Source organism: Stegodyphus dumicola, chromosome 4 (genome assembly GCF_044657685.1).
Source record: "Stegodyphus dumicola isolate Sdum_Otavi_A_Nest chromosome 4, ASM4465768v1".
NCBI lineage: Eukaryota > Metazoa > Arthropoda > Arachnida > Araneae > Eresidae > Stegodyphus > Stegodyphus dumicola.
Window position 1 is genome coordinate 187529068 of NC_140771.1, and position 21549 is coordinate 187550616.

General features: G+C 33.0%; 2 protein-coding genes across 2 annotated transcripts in view; one reads left to right on the forward strand and one right to left on the reverse strand.

Moving 5' to 3' along the window:
* Window positions 1-17939, reverse strand: part of LOC118198847 (nucleolar pre-ribosomal-associated protein 1) — a 172668-nt gene extending 154729 nt beyond the window's left edge. Inside the window, exon 1 of the mRNA XM_085815882.1 lies at window positions 17801-17939. Within this exon, the coding sequence (XP_085672008.1) occupies window positions 17801-17858 (58 nt within the window). The 5' untranslated portion in view covers window positions 17859-17939. The remainder of the gene's footprint in view (window positions 1-17800) is intronic.
* Window positions 17940-18155: 216 nt separating this feature from the next.
* On the forward strand, window positions 18156-19230 carry mdlc (RING finger protein mdlc). Its single transcript, XM_035370634.2, has one exon. The coding sequence runs from the start codon at window positions 18285-18287 to the stop codon at window positions 19203-19205; it is 921 nt and encodes a 306-aa protein (XP_035226525.1). The 5' UTR covers window positions 18156-18284; the 3' UTR covers window positions 19206-19230.
* The last annotated feature ends 2319 nt before the right edge of the window (window positions 19231-21549 follow it).

Below are 21549 nucleotides of genomic sequence, written 5' to 3' on the forward strand. Positions count from 1 at the left end.
GCAAATTTCAGGAAGTAACCAGATGACACCGATGGTACATCACAATGACGAGAGTGTAAGAGAGTGATATATAAGGAATACAGGCAAAGAAGTAAAATTGTTCACAGGCGCTTTATAAGCATTTCAATGCAATAACCGAATAGATATGACACAAAGGACGCATTTGGATGATTTTTTACGTGGTAGAATTATCGGCCGTCTGGAATGTGGGCGTACCCAACTGGAAGTATCAGACGAACTTAGAATTGCCCACAGTGTCATCTCCAGGCTTTGGCAATGATTCCAAGATGATGGTAATGTGAGTAGACATTACAGCACAGGTCGTCCCAGAGTTACAACACCGAATGAGGAGCGGTATTTGGCAGTTACTGCCAAAAGAAACAGGCGGAGCACAGCCTCAGACCTGTCTCGTCAGCTCTCTTCAGCCACTGGTACAACAATTTCAAGGCAGACTGTGTACAGATGCTTAGGGCAGATTGGTCTATATGCTCGTAGACCTGTCAGATGCGTTCCACTTACTGCAACTCACTGTCACCTGCAGTTAACCTAGAGTAGAGAGCATGCATTGCGGACACTGCAACAGTGGGCTTGTGTGATGTTTTCCAATGAGTCTAGGTTTAGCTTGCAGTCTGATTCTTGCCGGACTTTCATATGGAGAGCTCCAGGTACCCGTTACCACCAAGAAAACATCATTACGGTGGTGCAGGAGTGCTCGTTTGGGGTGGAATTATTCTGGGTTCCAGAACTGACCTGCATGTTCAAATTGGAACCATGACAAGCCAAATCTATTGGGACGTCATTCTGGAACAACATGTATGTTTGTTTCGGGGCGCCATGGGCACACAATTTGTATTTATGGATGACAACGCCCGTCCTCACCGTGCAAACATTGTAAGCGAATGCCTTTAATCGGAGGATATCACCCGTATGGACTGGCCAGCATTCTCACCGGACTTGAATCCAGTATAGCACGTGCAGGACATGCTTGGCCGACGAGTTGCAGCCCGTCAACCTCCTCCTACATGTCTACCGGAACTTCGGAGAGCATTGCTTTTTGAGTGGTGTAATATCCCCCAAGATCAGATCGATAATTTGATACTCAGCATGCCTAGGCGTTGTACGGACTGCATTGCATCATCTGGGAGACATACAATGTATTACCAATCATACCAACCATGTAATTTTTTTTTTTTTTTTTTTTTTTTTTTTTTTTTTGTAATTTGCCTCAGGGAGGAAAAAAAATCGGTAATTTTTTTAATAATATCAAACATATAGCATCTTTTTTTGCTCTTTACCTTTTGTTTAATAAATAAGCTTTACAAATAAGTCAGATTTGTTTTGCTTCTAACTCTTCCTTTGCCTGATTTTGCATTATCCTTAATTTATGGACATTAGTGTAGAAAGAGTCCAGGGCTGGAAACATTTTCCCTGAATTTCTACATCTTAATAAAAATGTACTTTCTGTGCCTTTAAAATTATATATTACAGCTGGAATTTTGCAGTACCTGCTATTTGGAAAAAAGCTATCATTATTTCAATTCATAAAAGGAATAAACCCCCAGATTACTTTAATAGTTACTGGCCTGCTTCCTTGACTTGCATTCTATCAAAAGATGGAGAGATTGATAGTTCATCTTAACTGGTATACTGAGATAAATAATCTTTTGTCTACAAACCAGGTGGGTTTTAGAAGATTCTAATCAACTAGCCAACAGGTCACCTTCTTGGGCTAATCTATAAAAGATGCCCTGAATCACTGATATTCTCTCTTTGCCATGTTTGTACACTTTGAGGGCACTTTTGATAGGGTCTGAAGTTTAAGGACTATACAAAAACTGTAATACATTAGTGTTAATGGAGAGATGCTCTGGTGGATTAATAATTTTCTTTCTCAACATTTCTGTGCAACTCATTCTGTGGATCACACTTCAAAATTTAAGCAAAATAAAAGTGGTCTATAACACAGTGCACTGTACTTAGCCCCAAGTTGTTTAATACTTTTGTAAATGATCTCCCTAACCTGAAAAAGTCTCATGGATTGACAAAATATGCTCTATTTGCAGATAATCTAGTCCTTTCTTGTAGGTCTGTGGAAAAAGTACAAACTGAGCTCAACACTATTTTGAATCTGAACCTGGAATGACTTGAACATTGGTGCAGGGCTAACAATATGTCAGTAAACATAAATAAAACTGCCACCCAATTTTTCGACTCTTAATCGACAACCTTTTGTTTCTAAACCCGTCTTTCAGGGTATTTTTCAACACTACAACATGCAGCTGCCGGTTTCTCTTCTACATTTGTGGCTGCCCATGAACGTAGAGAACCACATCCAACACTACATTGGTATGGAAGCATTTCCAAATTTTGCTTACATATGCTGTCCCAGAAGAAAATTCAAGATAAATTATGTTTAAAGTTTAATTTGAGCAATGCATTGCATAAAGATGACTATAAATATATTTCTACAATTCAAAATATAAAAAATCAATTGAAATCTTTTAGATATAAATATTAAAATGTGTGATCACAGACAAAAATGCCAGTCCCTTTCAAGTTTCATGTTATTCTAATTTACTTTTTCAAATAAAGACGTTTAATTATTTTAAATATGATATATTCATGATAAAAATTAATTACAGAAATTTTTTTCTTTGACAAATCAATAGAAAAATAATGTCTTCCACTTTATGTCAAGTTCTTTGTTACCTTGAGATTATTTTACCCAAAATTAGTTTGTAAATCTGTCTAAATAGGGCAGTACATAGTCAGTGACATAGATAAACCAGTCAAGCTAACTAGTTGACTACTTTGATTATGTACTGCCCCCTCCTTTAGGCAGATTTACAAACTAATTGTTAGTAAAATAATTTCAAGGTTATGTACTTGACGTGAAGTGGAAGACAAATTATTTTTATCGATTTGCTAAATTTTTATCTAAAAATTTTGAATTGATTTTTTTTATATTTTAAATTGCAGAAATATACAGTACAAATTCCGAAATCTGGACCTATCAGGAGTTCAGCAATTCTGGATATTAGATCATCCATTTAAATCTAGTAAGATGGCATGTAGAAAATATAAAATTAAAAATATAAAATCGTGATTTATGAATTACCCCTTCTGCACATTTCTTTTACAAAATCCGTTAATTGGAAAATTTTACCTTTGTTTCGCGATATCCAAAAACCTTTAAGATTAGCGGCTATCATTATCAAATTTAGCTATCCTTCACTATACATATTTGGCTATGCATCATGAGCTTGGTGGCTAATGACAGGTTGTTCCGTTAAATTTTATCTTGCTTCTATCGTGCACTTAGACAATTAAGCCTGAATTGTATTAGTTTTTAAGGGAAAATAGGTCGACATGCGCATGGATACTGAGTTTGTGCGATTCTATGTCCTGTTATTTTGGCTTTGTGTAGCGGCGATTTCTGCACCAAAAACCACCAGTATCCATGTACCACCAAAAATCGCCAGATTTCATGAAGGGGTACCCATAAATATACTTTTACCCCAAAAACATATGCATGGCTGATTTTTATAACCAGTGTATACTGTTTGTTTAAACTAAATCATCTACTGAAACAAGTGTGGGGATACTCAGATAACCGGCACTTTGCAAGGTTTGTGAAATCGCATTTGCCAACTTGGGCAATATGCGCCAAACAGTAGGAAGAGTGTTTAGGCTGCCAGTCCAAATGTTAACTAAGATAGGGAAAAGGAAAGAGGTATTTTCTTTTTATATGGTTGATACTTTGCGTTGGGTGTCATGATTTTGTAAATAAATATTTCTGCTGATGATCACATGACTTTGTCAGTAGACGTTTTGAATTCGCTGTTTAATTATTTTCCAAATAAATTAATTACACTTGTACTTAGAATAAGATAATTTTATTTCTATACACGAAAATTACAAAATATGTTCCTTTTCCATACTTATGGCTCACATTATATCATGTGTATTTACATATAATTAATTTCTAAATAAATTAATTACACTTCGGTACAACTCTGATATATGCCCTAATTTCACCCAATGTGGCGATATGTATTCTGTGCTGGTTTTTGGCGCGATTGCGTGCTGTATGGCAACCCTGCTGACGTTGAAAAATCTTTCGGTGAAGTTCGTTGGTTTGCGTCATGCTCTGTGTCTGAGAAGCTAGGGGGGAAAGATAAAATGGTGGAAGTTGTTGAACTGAAGTTCGGCAAAAGGAAATATTGTCATGGCCATCCTGTTGAGGGGCAGTGGGTATTTGGAAGTGTGGAAAGAGGGTCTGGGAAATTATTTTTAGTGGCTGTGCATGATAGAAGTAGGGATTTGTTATTTTATTTATTTGTGAACCATAGCATGAATTTTCTGGATAGTGTGTCTGGCTGTCATATAAATACGATAGTGATTACGTGGCGGTATGGAATTGGTATTTCTGCTGTTCGAAAAAGTATTAATTCATGGTAAATGCATTTTATTATATTCTTGTTCTTATTTTGTAGAATGTTATGTTCATTGTTTTTTTAGTATGAATTTCTGTCGTTATTGTTGTTGATTAGGGTGTACCGTCTAAATTGCGCAATTCGTAGATGTTTTTAAAAGTTGAAACAGAACGCTGTATACATGGTATTCTTTGAAATTTATTGTTGTTATGTTAATGTATTAAAGTGAGGTGTGTGTAGTTCATAGATTCGTTCTTTGTCTAGATTGTGCCACTTGTAGATGTTTTAAGTTAAAACATATCGTTGTGTACATGGATTCTTGTCAAATAATTTTGGTTAGAAACTTTACAGTTTTGCTATCTAAATTTTTTGTTTTTGTTTCGGATTTTTAGTTTAAATTGTGTATTCAAAACGTGGTTTTTGCATTCGCGAAAACCATGTTTTTGGAGACATTTTAGGCTTAAAGTTCGAAATGTAGACAAAAAAGTTAGATAGCAATATGGCAGCGCGGAGTTTCTCGCCAAAAATGTTTGGCGAGAAATTTGGCGACTAGAGGGCGCATATCAGAGTAGTTCCCACTTCTAATATGAATAAAATGACTTTATTTCTAGAGAATAAAATATACTATTTTTCTAACTTATTGCTTGTATTTCCAGATAATTTCTAATTAGAATGACATTTTTTTAAAATTATCTACTTAATATTAAAATATATAGGAGTCTGTCATAACAAACAGGAATTAATTTCTAAATAAATTAATTGCACTTCTAATACGAATACAGTCAAAAGTCTTTAATCCAGACTCGTCCGGACTTCAGCGATTCTGGATTATCGGGTTTTCCGGATTATAGATCATCAGTTTAAATCTGGTAAGATGGCATACAGCAATTATAAAATTAAAAATATGAAACCATAATTTATGAAATAAAGAGCAATTATGATCTAAAGGATTTCAAAATTTACAACAAAAAAAAAAGCTTTTTTTTCAATGCGCACATGAATAAAGCATACATTACGAATAGTCGAAATTAGAAAATTGCAACCAGAAAACTATTTGATGTGTATTCGTGCTATTTATAATGACGAGGAATTTGATTTAAATCAAAGACGGAGTACATCGAGATGAAATACTACATTCAGTAAGGAATTATAAGCCGAATAAAATAAAAACATCTGCCCTGAAGATAAGGATAGTGCTGACAGATCAACTTCCAGTTCATTGCGCTCCGCGACATCCTCCCCCCCACCCCCGCACAGCAGCGTCAAATTAATAAACAGATTTCAGAATGGTTAGAGAAACAAAGGATATGCCTTTATCCATTTTTGTGCAGCAATTCCACTTTTCGTTTGATGGACATCGAAACATGCTTTCACTTGGTAGATCCTTTGGCAGCTCCAGAATCGGAAATTCTTTTTGACATAATTGAAAGTTCAAGCCTACTTTTATAAAATTGCTCTAACAGTCACAAAAAATAATAACCAGATCCAATTAGAAGATTCAGAAACAACACAATCTGCAACATTAACTGAAATAGATAATTAGATAATTTTAGCTTAGCTTATCCCGTCTGTTATACATTAAACACGCATGCACAGAAAGTTTATAGCTTTGAGGTCCAGATTATGGACGTCTGCATTAAAGACTTTTGACTGTATATACATATTTTTTAATTTATAGCAGTCATTTGTTTAATCTAATGAAATGCCTTTTTTCTAATTATGTCCATGTATAAATACGATTAGGATTATTTAGAATATCAAAAGCATTCCCAGGCTATTTGCTTAAGGACAGGGAAGTCTGTTAGCCATGGCTTGACTTTGAGACGAACTACTAGTGTGCAACAGTTTTACACCTCAACCGCTGAATCATAAAAAAAACCTGTATCATAAAAGCAGTTTTTTAACTCCTCATAATTGAATTTATATTCAAATATAATTATTAAAAATGCAATAAAATGATAATCAGATTTTGAAATGTTAATAAGATGGTATAAAATATTAAACATTATTCTGCTGCTTTTCTACATCAAGCATATTTCACTGGTTTCATTATACATAGTATTTTGTGGATTAAAAGTTGGGTATATCAGTAAAAAGTCTAAACCATTATCCAAAACATGAGCATTTCTTTATTTTTCACAAAAAAAAAAAAAAAAAAAGAATAAAAACTAATTAAATTTGTATCTTCAAATCGCTGAAAATGATTTATATTTATATTTTTCTTCCGTGTTACTCATGTTCATGTTTAATAGTAATGAATGCAAAATAAACTGAAACTTCAAATAAGTAAAACATAAACATCTTTGCATTAATGTATTTGCAACAAATGCATAACTGAAATACATTCACCAACCACATAAAATTGCTTTGGGAACCGCCAATTTGAAACGACTGTCGTAGACAATGTTCAGATTGCAGAAAAATAATATTTTAGTTGCACAAAAATAATATTTTAGGATTTAAGTTTTCATGGAATAAATACAGACAACTTCAAATAACTTTATCCTATTCAATTTGATTGGTCTCTTTCTGAAATTTAAACAAATGCATAACGTCGTGAAAACCCATAGAAGCATTTGTTACAAATCTTGTTTCCCTGCAGTTATGCAATTCAGGATTACATTTCTTTGGTTACCAACATGAAAACTATTTTCGGACTTAAACAAGAAATAAAGAATACAGTCAAAAGTCGTTAATTCGGACACCCATAATCCGGACCTCAAAGCTAAAATCTTTCTGCGCATGCGCCGCATTGACGCATGCGCATAGGCGTTTTACTCGTGCGCACAAGACATTTACGACTGCGCAAGTGCAGAATACGTTTTCACGTGCGCGTTTAATATATAACGGACGATATAAGCTAAAATTATCTAATTATCTATTTCAGTTAATGTTGATGATTGCATTGTTCTTTAATCTTCGAATTGGATCCGGCTTATTATTTTTTGCAGACTGTAAGAGCAATTTTCTAAAAGTAAGCTTGAACTTTCGATTATGTCAAATAGAATTTCCGATGCTGGAGCTCCCAAAGGATCTAGAAAACGAAAGTATATTTCGATGTCCATCAAACAAAAAACGAATTGCTGCACAAAAATGGATAAAGGCATATCCTTTGTTTCTCTAACCATTCTGAAATCTGTTTATTAATTTGACGCTGCTGTGCGGGGGTGGGGGGGAGGATGTCGCGGAGCGCAATGAACTGGAAGTTGATTTGTCAACACTATCGTTATCTTCAGTTCAGATGTTTTTATTTTATTCGGCTTATAATTCCTTACTAAATGTAGTATTTAATTTCGATGTACTCCGTCTTTGATATGATTTAAATCAAATTCCTCGTCATTATAAATATCATGAATACAAATCAAATAGTTTTCTGGTTGCAATTTTCTAATTTCGGCTATGCGTAAGGTATGCTTTACGCATCCGCGCGTTGAAAGAAATGTTTAATTAAGTAAACAAATAAATATTAGGCCTCTTTTTTGGTAAATTTTGATACCCTTTAGATCATAATTGCTCATTATTTTATAAATTACGGTTTCATATTTTTAATTTTATAATTTCTGCATGCCATCTTACCAGATTTAAACTGATGATCTATAATCCGGAAAAATCAATAATCCGGAATCGCCGAAGTCCCGACGAGTCCGGATTAAAGACTTTTGACTGTAAAAATAAACCTCTTAACCTTATTAATTGAAATAATTGAATCCGGAATGTAAAATATATACCCGACTGGGTGATTGAAAAGCCTGGAATCCATTTTGAGGCTGCAATATTATTGTAGAAATACATGCATATTCTATTATTTTAAACTTTGATCATTAACTTTGTGATATATCGCATTTTTGTGATCATTACTGCATTTATATAAAGATCATGTTTTCAAGCACACATAACCATTGTTACGGATAATCATTCCTAATGGTAAGAATTAAAAAAGAGAAGTGTAAAAGTTAATAACGCTGGAGATAATATAAATAAAATAAAGAAAAAAGTAAAATAAAAGTACGTAGATTTACTTAATCACAATAACTAATCATTTACAATTTGTTCTACGTAAATAGTTTATCATCTCAATGCATACGCTACACTTTGCCTTACGCGATTTTCATCCAGCAAAGCTTTTTCCCGATATTAAGCTGAAAAGGAAATTTTCACAAAACACCTTTTTATGCCATTTTCCTCTTGGCGTCAAAAAATTCCTCCCGAGGATATGGCGATGTTTCGCGATTCAAGATGTCGTGAAAGATTGCTACAAGTGATTGCTACAGGCTATTCAATCACCCAGTAGGGTTTATATTTTAAATTCCGGATTCAATTATTTCCATTAATAAGGTTAAGAGGTTTATTTATATTCTCTTATTTGAGTTTTTCCCATGTATGCAGTACCTGCATGCATGGGCTGACTTAATGCATGTACACTCAAAATTATGCAAAAAACATGGATATTCTGGACAATTTCCTCGAATATTAAACTGATGCTACAGATAATTAAGAAGTACCTACTGAGGTAATAAACCAAACAGAATAGCAAATTAAAAACAGCAGTAACAGAGAATGGTTACTTCACATGAAAGATGACACCAAAGACTAAGTGCTTAAAACTACCGAATACTGGGAACTCAATGGGAGTTTGATCCCAAGTGAAAGCACTGGCTCCATTAATGGTTTATCCTAAGTGCAACGTGAACAGAAGCCAGTCTCCCTTAGAAAGTCCATCACAAGGACTTTCCTCCTTTTACACACACAGATTCGTGTGCTAACCTACAAGTTAAAAATGCAATCATAATATTACCATTTTGCCTGTATTTATATTTCAAGATAGCTGATGTGTTTTCTCAAAACATAAAAATGAATCGCTGAAGAAATGATGTTATCTTCAATGACTGTCTCCAAAACAAAATTCTGCAGTTTACTTTTGATTTTTTTTCCTACGGAGCCCAAGTGTACTTCTTAATCGAGTTGCCATTCGAGAAATTTTTAGTTTTTTTAATACATTTTTCGGTACTTTTCCATTTTGCCAGCGCAGGTGATAAAGTCACTGAAAATAGTACAACCGATGCCAAACGGAATATCCTTACTGGCAACTTTTCACACCTCATTTTCAAAATAAGTTGTAGCCATTTCTTGTCAAATTGATTGTTTCTTTTAATACTGGCATACAATTACATAAAATTTTTACCAAATAGTTCAATTTTATGCCTCAAGGCAATTCGTGGTAATTAAAGCAATTAAACTGCAATTACACCGCTCACTGAACACTCAAAATGTACACTCAAAATTATGCAAAAAACATGGATATTCTGGACAATTTCCTCGAATATTAAACTGATGCTACAGATAATTAAGAAGTACCTACTGAGGTAATAAACCAAACAGAATAGCAAATTAAAAACAGCAGTAACAGAGAATGGTTACTTCACATGAAAGATGACACCAAAGACTAAGTGCTTAAAACTACCGAATACTGGGAACTCAATGGGAGTTTGATCCCAAGTGAAAGCACTGGCTCCATTAATGGTTTATCCTAAGTGCAACGTGAACAGAAGCCAGTCTCCCTTAGAAAGTCCATCACAAGGACTTTCCTCCTTTTACACACACAGATTCGTGTGCTAACCTACAAGTTAAAAATGCAATCATAATATTACCATTTTGCCTGTATTTATATTTCAAGATAGCTGATGTGTTTTCTCAAAACATAAAAATGAATCGCTGAAGAAATGAGTTATCTTCAATGACTGCCTCCAAAACAAAATTCTGCAGTTTACTTTTGATTTTTTTCCCTACGGAGCCCAAGTGTAGTTCTTAATCGAGTTGCCGTTCGAGAAATTTTTAGTTTTTTTAATACATTTTTCGGTACTTTTCCATTTTGCCAGCGCAGGTGATAAAGTCACTGAAAATAGTACAACCGATGCCAAACGGAATATCCTTACTGGTAACCTTTCACACCTCATTTTCAAAATAAGTTGTAGCCATTTCTTGTCAAATTGATTGTTTCTTTTAATACTGGCATACAATTACATAAAATTTTTACCAAATAGTTCAATTTTATGCCTCAAGGCAATTCGTGGTAATTAAAGCAATTAAAATGCAATTACACCGCTCACTGAACACTCAAAATGTACTCTCAAAATTATGCAAAAAACATGGATATTCTGGACAATTTCCTCGAATATTAAACTGATGCTACAGATAATTAAGAAGTACCTACTGAGGTAATAAACCAAACAGAATAGCAAATTAAAAACAGCAGTAACAGAGAATGGTTACTTCACATGAAAGATGACACCAAAGACTAAGTGCTTAAAACTACCGAATACTGGGAACTCAATGGGAGTTTGATCCCAAGTGAAAGCACTGGCTCCATTAATGGTTTATCCTAAGTGCAATGTGAACAGAAGCCAGTCTCCCTTAGAAAGTCCATCACAAGGACATTCCTCCTTTTACACACACAGATTCGTGTGCTAACCTACAAGTTAAAAATGCGATCATAATATTACCATTTTGCATGTATTTATATTTCAAGATAGCTGATGTGTTTTCTCAAAACATAAAAATGAATCACTGAAGAAATGATGTTATCTTCAATGATTGCCTCCAAAACAAAATTCTGCAGTTTACTTTTGATTTTTTTCCCTACGGAGCCCAAGTGTAGTTCTTAGTCGAGTTGCCGTTTGAGAAATTTTTAGTTTTTTTAATACATTTTTCGGTACTTTTCCATTTTGCCAGCGCAGGTGATAAAGTCACTGAAAATAGTACAACCGATGCCAAACGGAATATCCTTACTGGTAACCTTTCACGCCTCATTTTTCAAAATAAGTTGTAGCCATTTCTTGTCAAATTGATTGTTTCTTTTAATACTGGCATACAATTACATAAAATTTTTACCAAATAGTTCAATTTTATGCCTCAAGGCAATTCGTGGTAATTAAAGCAATTAGGATGCAATTACACCGCTCACTGAAGGCGAAAATATAGAAAAGGCAAAATCAAAGGTTAAATTCATCAATTGTAATGAAAATGCACTATCGAAGTAAAGCACTGCGGTTTTACGCAATTTCTGAGTAAGCTATTCGTACAAATTGGAATAATTCTTGCATTTAAACTTGTACTCCAAATTAAGATTTTACTTGAAATCAATGAAGATAATTACTGAGAGAATTAAATTTTTGTAGCGTAGTTTACATGAGATCACGTGATATGAACCGGCAAATCAGGATGTTGTACCATGAAAGCATAGTAAATTCTGAAATTAATGTCTTTTTACAAATTTATTTACTTTATTGGCTTTTTACAAAATTTTAAACAATATTAAAATGCCTTCAAAATAAAAAAATTCTTAGAACTAGCATTTGTTAACATGTTTTATGTGTAAACTGTGTGCTATTGCCAATAAAGTCTGCTTAGCGAGATTTGCACCAGCAAAATGGAAAAGTACCCATTTTTCTTAACTAGATTAACCTGGCATTACTCACGCAGGGTATGAGATACCCACATCCCTGAATTTTTTAATGCTCTTTTCTAATCTTTTTTGGGGAAATGGATGAGTCTTTGTATAGCTAACTCTAAGCTAACTACCTTGAAGGAGAGGAACCTGGGCCGAATTCTGAAAATAGTTCTTAGGATATCGCCTCAACGGGTATGTTATAACCTAAGCGAGTATTTATGTTATAGTTTTGAGTATGCAAACAAGCTTTCAAATTGTTCTTCTGGAATCACGCGTTATCGCAGTTATGATGAAGAAATGTGATACAGTAAGTCCGAAATCCGGACATCCATTATCCGGAATGATCTAAAATTCCGACCTCAAAGCCACAAACATTTTTTTTGGGGATGGGTATGCTTTACACATGCACATTTGATTTTTCCTTCCATAATAAAACATGTGGAGATTTTTCACTTAAAAATTCCGATTCTTAATTTCACTTAGGCACTAAATAAAATACCTCGTTATGGAAAAACAATCATGTATGCATAAATTTGTGAGATTAATAATTTGGCTCCATAGCTGAGTATCTGCTTGGCATACATCTCAAACGTTCTGTTCCATTCCGTTTGCTGCGATTACTGAAGCATTCATCTATTTTATATCCCTGACGAGTCATTTTTTATTATATTTTGCTTTCATCACCGCATGTTTATCAATACATAACAGCTTCAGTAATACCTCATGCAGTGATGTCTTAACTTTCGTTTATATTAGTAATTAAATAATAAGAATATGGCAACCTTTTATGCTAACATTATGCTTGGCGATGATTATAGATTTTTAAATGTTCTAAGAAATGTTGACGAGGAAAAATTCAACAAAAATTTCTTATCATATGCTAAAAATAGACTTTGTTAATAAAACTCATAGGCCAAAAGTTTACATTTAGTGCTATTTTAATTAAGAATAACTGATATGTTATTCTTCATAAACCCAGAAGCGGCGGCATAATATGTAGGCACCGGACAGCAGAATTTAGGGAAGACGAAATTTTTGGAATTTGGGGAAGCACCGAGTGGCAAAATTAAAGAATGAGAAGTTTTTTATGATTTAGGGAAAGCACTGGGATGCAAAGTTTAGGTGCGATTAAAATTTAGAATTTAGGCTCTGTACAGACTGCACCATGCGGGATTTAGCACCGGCCCTAAATAAAGCATTAAGGATATGTAGGAGTTAATTTATTCAGGACTCAGATTAGTGTTAAGCATGTGCAAGAACTAAACATAGGTATAGTAAATAATTAACTAATACAATTCAGGCTTATTTCAAAAAGCAATAGGAGGAAGACAAAATTTAGCAAAACAACTTAGCTTTTGTCGGCAATCTTGTGATACACAGCCATTAAGGTATCACGAATGCTTTTTTTAAAAACTAAGCTTGAACTTTCGATTATGTCAAAAAGAGTTTCCAATTCTGGAGTTGCCAAAGGATCTACAAAGCGAAACCATGTTTCGATGTTCATTAAACAAAAAGTGAAATTGCTGCAAAAAATGGATAAAGGCATATCTGTCTCAAAATTATGCGAGCTGGAAAGTCAACTGTATATGACATAAGAAAAAAGAACTTTTTGAGGCTGATCTTTGGAATATGGTAACAGGTAGTTTGGCGACATTTTGGAGGCGATAAAAGTTACTACCTAGGACTTTGGAAAAAATGTGAGAAGTACTCAGTTCCGATTACGCATTATTTTGTGTGAGGGAAATGAGAGATCATGAGATATGTCATGTGACATTAATGGACGAATCACTGTTCTTTAATCGGAAAAGGGGGTATATTTGTAAAAATATTTGCTGTACTTTATAGCAGTAGTTTCATTCTATGTTCTGTGAAACAGTGTTGTTTAATATTTGGATCCCATGGCCGTATATAAAGTAAATCCGAAATTTTTATTGCGTTTATGTGTAATTGAAAAGAATTGCTTAATTGCGGATAAGTATGAATGTCCAATACGTGGGAATGAAATGAAATTGTGTGAAAGGAAGGATATTACAGATAGTTTGAATGGCGGTGCAAGAAACCTGATGAAAATGGACATTTTGTGATCTGCCATGCACTCAAGATTCTGTAGAAGATTAGGTAAGTTAGTATTTTTATTATTTGAGGATATTATTTTTATGCATTGTTCTAAATGTAAGGAGTAAATAAATTAATATGGTATTATTGGAAAATTTTTATTAGCAATGATTTAGTTTAAAGTAATTAGGATTGTAAGCTAATTTTTATTAATTTAATTTATGTGCTTATTTATATTTTAAGTAGTGTTTTTTAATTTAATGACCGTGATTTTGAGAGTTATATGTTTGTAGTATTTTGGAATACGTTTGAGTAGAAGTAAATGTGCATGGAAAGAATTTAAGTATTTGACACTAAGTATTTGTAATCATTTTTTATGTTTTGTTATAAATTCGTTGGTGACGTTTATAATAGATAATTTAGAGGTAAAAGTTTTTGGATATTTTATTTATATTATATGTGGAAATGTTCATCCTTGGATAGGGTATATACATTTTCGCGATCAGGTAATTTCATATATGTGCTTTTTACCGAGTTGAAAGATTCACAAAATTTTCCTGCATTTTCGTGCAAATTTTTGTAATTTATGAGAAAATAGCAGTGTAGATGGATAAAGTCAAGAGTGTGCACAATGCAATTCTGGGATTTTTTTTAAGTAAAAATAAGTCGACGTGTACATGGTTACTGTGTATGTGCGATTTTGAAAAATGCAGCAAGGAGTTTGCGATTCTGCACTTTTTCCCAATTTTGCAGTTAATATTTGTCACGATTCAGCAGTTTTGTTCCATAAAATTTCTAGCATAAGTGTAATTCGGTTAGCAGATTGTTGGAAAAAGTGTTAAGTAAACAAAAAGAAAAGAAACATGTCTTTGCTTCATGAAGACGAAATGGCGGCGAAAAAAAAATAGGGGGTTGCTGTAGCAGAGTTGGTAGCCAAATTTTTGCCAAAAAATCGCCAAGTTACCATAATCCAAAGATCAACCCTTTTTGAATTTTTTGTGGAAGCAACTTAAACAACTTACATTGAAAGAAATGTTGGTTGATCTTTACATTACGGTAACTGGTAGTTTGGCGACATTTTGGAGGCGATAAAGGTTACTACCTGGGACTTTGGTAATAATGTGAGCAGTACTGAGTTCCGATTACGCATTATTTTGTGTGGGGGAAATGCGAGATCATGGGATATGTCATGTGATATTAATGGACGAATTACGGTTCTTTAATCAGAAAAGGGGGGAAATCGGGAAAAAATCTGGAAATTTTGTATTTGGCTTTATTCTGTGTTGTGTGAAATAGTGTTTGTGAATTTTTGGATCCCATGGCCGTAAGTAAAGTGAATTCGAAATGGGTATTTAGTGGTATTGAAAAGGATAGTAAGAAATGTTTTTTAAGGTTGTGTGAGAGAGAAATAAACATGTTTTATTATGTTATTTATTTTACCTGGTATCTTGCTTTGAAAGATAAGTATGATTTTAAAGATTCTGAAAGAGAATGAAGAAAAGTGTATCCGCCACGTAATGAAGATTCTGAAGGAGATTAGGTAAGTTAGTATTTTTAATTATTTTTATGCATTGTTGGAAATGTAAGGTGGAAAGGAATTTGGTATTATTGGGAAAATTGTTATTAGCAATGATTTAGTTTAAAGTAATTAGGATTGTAAGGTAATTTTTATTAATTGAATGTACGTGCTCATGTATATTTTAAGTGGTGTTTTTGAATTTAATTATATTTTAATGAAATGATAGTTATTTTGTGAATTTTATACTTGTAGGAATTTGGTGTATGTTTAAGTTGAAATAAACGTGCATGGAAATAATTTAAATATTTGATACTAAGTATTTGTAATGCTTGCGGTATGAATTCGTTGGTGACGTGTATAATGTAATAGATGATTTAGAGATAAAAGTTTTTGGATATTTTATTTATTTTATATGTGGAAATGTTCATATTTGTAAAGGGTAAATACTTTTTCGCGATCATGTAATTTCATATATGTTCTTTTTACCGGGTTTAAAGATTGAGAAAATTGTCATGTATTTTCGTGAAATTTTTTTAATTTATGAGATAAAAGCAGTGTACATGGATATAGTGAAGAGTGTGCGCAATGCCATTTTTGTGCAATTCTGGGATGTTTTTTTAAGTAAAAATAAGTTGACGTGTACATGGTTCAGTGATATTTTAATGAAATGATAGTTATTTTGTGAATTTTATGCTTGTAAGAATTTGGTTTACGTTTAAGTTGAAATAAACGTGCATGGAAATAATTTAAATATTTGATACTAAATATTTGTAATGCTTCATGTATGAATTCGTTGGTGACGTGTATAATGTAATAGATGATTTAGAGGTAAAAGTTTTTGGATATTTTATTTATTTTATATGTGGAAATGTTCATATTTGTAAAGGGTAAATACTTTTTCGCGATCAGGTAATTTCATATATGTTCTTTTTACCGGGTTTAAAGATTGAGAAAATTGTCATGTATTTTCGTGAAATTTTTCGAATTTATGAGAAAAAAGCAGTGTACATGGATATAGTGAAGAGTGTGCGCAATGCCATTTTTGTGCAATTCTGGGATGTTTTTTTAAGTAAAAATAAGTCGGCGTGTACATGGTTTATGTGTATGTGTTATTTTGAAAAACGCGTAAGGTGTATGGTATTGTGCACTTTTTCTGAATTTTGCAGTGAATATTTGTCATGATTAAGCAGTTTTGTTTGATAAAATTTCTAGCATAAGTGTAATTCGGCTAGTAGATTGTTGGAAGAAGTGTTCAGTAGATAAGAAGAAAAGAAACATGTCTTTACTTCGTGAAGACAAAATGGCGGCGGGGAAAAAGAATAGAGGGTTGCTGTAGGGAAGTTGGTCGCCAAATTTTCGCCAAGTTACCGTAATGTAAAGATCAACCGAAATGTTTAATAAAGTAAACAAATAAATATTAAGCTTTTTTGTTTTGTGAATTTTGATACCCTTTAGATCATAATTGTTATTTATTTTATAAATTAAGATTTCATATTTTTAATTGTATAATTTATCGATTTAAATTGATGATCTAATATCTGGAAAAATCCCAAATCTGGAATCGCCGAAGTCCCGATTTCGGACTTTCTACTGTATTTGAGAAATTCATTGGATATAGTATCTTCAGATGAAACTATCGCTGGAACCATAAGACAATGCAATACTCACCTACAGGAGAATCGAAAAAAATTTGAACTAATAAATTTCTAGGATTTATCTAAAGGATCACTGCAGACACAATTGTTGCCACATATTCAGGGGCTAGGAAATATGGGCAATGGCAATATGTTTTGCACTGCTGAATGTTGCTGCAATTAAATGCATGAATTATTTTATGTATTAAGAAACCACCTACTGAACATCAAACGAGGCAATCATTTTTGAAATATTTGGGATTTCAACTTGCAGAAGAATGCAAAAAAATAGAAGCCAGCAAGCGATGCTTCCAAGAAACTTTAAAGAAAAACTATGATCTAATGAAGACACCTCACTCACCTATAAAGAAGGCCATTTATGGTAGAAAATATAATGAAACACCCTTGGGTATGATATACCTTGCATGAGTAACACCGTTCGTTTTTGTCGCTAAGGTAATGCCGGAATTAATTTGAATCGCTATGAAATCAGGGCTGACATTATGCATACTAGAAAAGTAAACTAAAACTTAAAATGAATAGTTTCAAGTGCATTGTTCTTCAAAAGAGTGCGAAATCACAATATAACGGAAAATAAAAGTGATTTATAAAAACATCATAACTCACATTTGATTAAAATCTTAAACATTCAAATTAATCACACTTAATATTAACTTCAACTTATATACAATAAATAAAATAATCTTACTAATGATTGAGTCTTTATTTTGTAGAACTGATTTGTATATTTCTTCCGCAATATTCATTTTCGACACTACCTCAGGCTGTGTTTCCAAAACAAATCGCACATGGCAATATAGAACCTGCGGTCACAGTTAAATTCCTTTTTTAAGCCTGAAAACATTTGAAAAATATTTTTTCTTTAATTTATTACCAAGCATTAAGTTTTCAAGTGATATCCCCAAAGCTAATATTTTAACTTAATTTACTTATTCAGTATTGCTAGCTTGAAAACGCTTGCATTACTAGTACTACTAGTCAGAAAACTAGTCGCAGTCACAGCAAGTCGGAGGCAATAATTTATATCAAACTTATAGCTGGCAACAGCTATTACAATGATCGTAAATAAACGGTGAGGTCTCGCGTACAAGTTTAAAACAGTACATCGGCTAATGAAAGTTGCTAATGGAAGTTTTGTGATAATTAATATGATAGCTTTCCTATAATATATAATGGAAGAAAAAGTGGTATTCAAAAAATCGTTTAAAAAAAATATCCGGAAAAGGAAGCTGGATGATGCACAATCTTCTAGTAGCAGCGAAGATGAAACTAAAGTTATACGGAGAGAAAAGAAAACAGACTCAAGAAATCCAATGATTCAAGGTACAAAAACCCTTAAAAAGAGAGAGGAAGTAGTTGCTAGTTTAGACAGTGACCCAGAAGGCGCAATTCCTGCTTATAAATCATCTAAAACCAGTGAACGCGTTGGACCGTCAGATATGGGCGCTACATTAACATTACAGATTGAAACTGAAAAGGAACGAGACGCACAAGCAATATTTGAGAAGGCTCAAAAAATCAATGAGGAGTTAAAAGGTAAAGCTGATGACAAGATATATAGAGGAATCAATAATTATGCTCAGTATAGCAAAAAGAAGGATACAGCTCAAGGTAACGCTTCTAGTGGAATGGTCAGGAAAGGACCAATTCGAGCACCAGAAAACATTAGATCAACAGTGCGATGGGACTATCAGCCAGATATCTGTAAAGATTACAAGGAGACTGGCTTTTGTGGTTTTGGAGATAGTTGCAAATTCATGCATGATAGGTCAGATTATAAGCAAGGTTGGCAGTTAGAATTAGAAATGTCTAACAATACTTACGGAAAAGAAGATTCAACAAAATACGAAATCAGCTCAGATGAAGATGATTTACCATTTAGATGTTTCATCTGCCGCAACTCATTTCAAGATCCTGTTGTTACTAAATGCAATCATTATTTTTGTGAGAAATGTGCTTTAGAAAACTATAAGAAAAGTACACGTTGTTTTGTCTGTGGTGTACAAACTTCAGGCATTTTTAAAGCTGCAAAAGAACTTGCAGCTAAATTATCTACACATAACAAAAGGGATGAATCTGATGATAGTGATTAATAAAATAACTGTATTTAAATCTCTGCTTAATAGTTAAAACCAATTAGTTCCATGTTTTTATGCATAAGTTGTATACCCAGTATTTGTGAAAATATATATATATATACAACTCTTAACTCTCCAATAACCAAAGGGTAAGGGGGAAAAAAGAATATATATTTTCTATTTAATTTTTAATATTTTGTATAAGTATTGTTCATCCATTACAGTAATGGGTAAAAATATGTTTCAGGGTGCTGCTTGGCGATTGGCCAGCAAGTCACAATTTCAAGATGGCTGCTACACAAAACTAAAATAACAAGTCAAAGAATTGCACAGACTCGATGTCCATGTACACATTGATCTAATTTTATTTAAAAAAACATCAGAAAATTGCACAAACTTGGCAATGTGCACTCCCTTGACTTTTTCCGTGTACACATCAATCGATTTTCACTTAAAAAAAATCAGGAGAATGATGATGTCATACAATGTTAAAACAAAGTCAACCATCACCAAAATTTGTAAGCAATCAAAGCTCAGTAATTGAATGTTTTTACTGCATTTTAAATCACAGAATGAAGTAACATAAAAAAAGAAATACATGTTTTCACATATACACACTACAAAAAGGAAGTATCAACTTACCATATTTAGAAATTTCTGTGTTTTCAGTCTATGTCACACAAAATTCCTTAACAGCATCCAAAAACTTCCTAAAATTATCTGAACTAGAATATGCATACTGCCATCAACCACATAAATTCACAAAAATAAGAGTAAAAAAAGTATCCTTCGTAGTGATAATTGCAACAGCCATCTGAACAATCTTTACGTTTGACCATACACATTTCATTCATATAAACAGGACACTTATAATGACTATTAAGTAAACCTTCATTTACACACCAGTCAATTAATTTCCCCCCCCTTTCGTTTCAAATCGTACAGAAACTTCACATTAATCTCATCACATACAGGCATTTTACGGAGTACAGTACAAAATAAGCAATGTACTTCTTAATTAACATCCAACACAGAAATAAGCACTTACAAATATTTCCCCATCAGTCAAATTCACTGCAATCATGCATAATAGTGTTTCCATAACATTCAATTAGTCAGGTTACCATAAATGAAACAACATGGCGATAATTCAAGGGGCACCTTAAAATATAGATTAACCCAGTAATGTCATTCTTTAATGCTTTATTTTTTAATGTAATTTTGCATTCTGTGGAAAATGCCACATCATAAAAAAAGTCTGAAATTAGATAGGACATTCATTATAAAGAAATTTGATTATACAGCAAATTTTCCGTAACTGGCCTTTGGAGGTTTTTTGGCTGTCATCTTGGATTTCTTGAAATACAAGGAAAAGTAAACAGAAAATTTCCCAATGTTCATGATTTGTGATTTTCAAACTTTATTTTCTAGTACGTAATGTTCAAAAACTAAACAGAAAATTTCCTCTTTCTGGAAAATTCCCTGTGTAGGTTGCAGCAAATATCAGGGTTGCCATATTCTGGCGCATGTACGCTCTCTTCTGGTATAAACAAATCCGAAATTTCGCAAGTGCCAGTTACAGAAACATCCCCATTTATGCCACCTAGAGAACGTAGGGCTATCTGCTTTAGGAGAAGAAGACTTTCTGAGAAAACTGGCTCGTACTCATATTCATGTTACGTATGACAGTAAATACCCAGATTGCTAGCATAATGACTAATATTTGGAGGTCTAATTGTCAGTGTTCAGCAGTTATATCCATTTGGGTAAGCAGAAATAATTCTAAAATCTTCAGCGTTTGTATATACATGATAACAGCTGAGCCACCATTGTTGTGGTAACTTTCATAAGTTTAATGTGTATTAATTCAGTGGGAGCTCAAATTGCATTCTAGGTCCTGTAAATAATGATTTTTAGTTTTTATTTACATATCCATTGGTAGCGAATTTCCATAAATGCATGCTTCATACAGCTGTTTTACTGTAAATAAATATTTCACTAATAGGATTAAAAATAAAAGGATTATTAAGGTGAAAAGACCTTGCATATACATAAATATTTATATACAAAACTGAAAAGAAAAGATGAATTTTCAAAGTAATATGCTATAAATTATATTAAGAATATTAAATTAATTATTTTAACTGTTTCATCAGTAAAAATCTTTAATATTTAACTTGCTTGGAATAAAACATATATATATAAGTATTTTACATGTAGCAAATGTTCAATGTAATCTTGAACTTATTTTCAGGTGTATATTCCCCATCCTCTAAATTAGGTTTACATGATATATTGAGACTTGAGTTAAAATTATCATATTGCATAGTTTTTGCTAATAAGAGATATCTAAGACAAG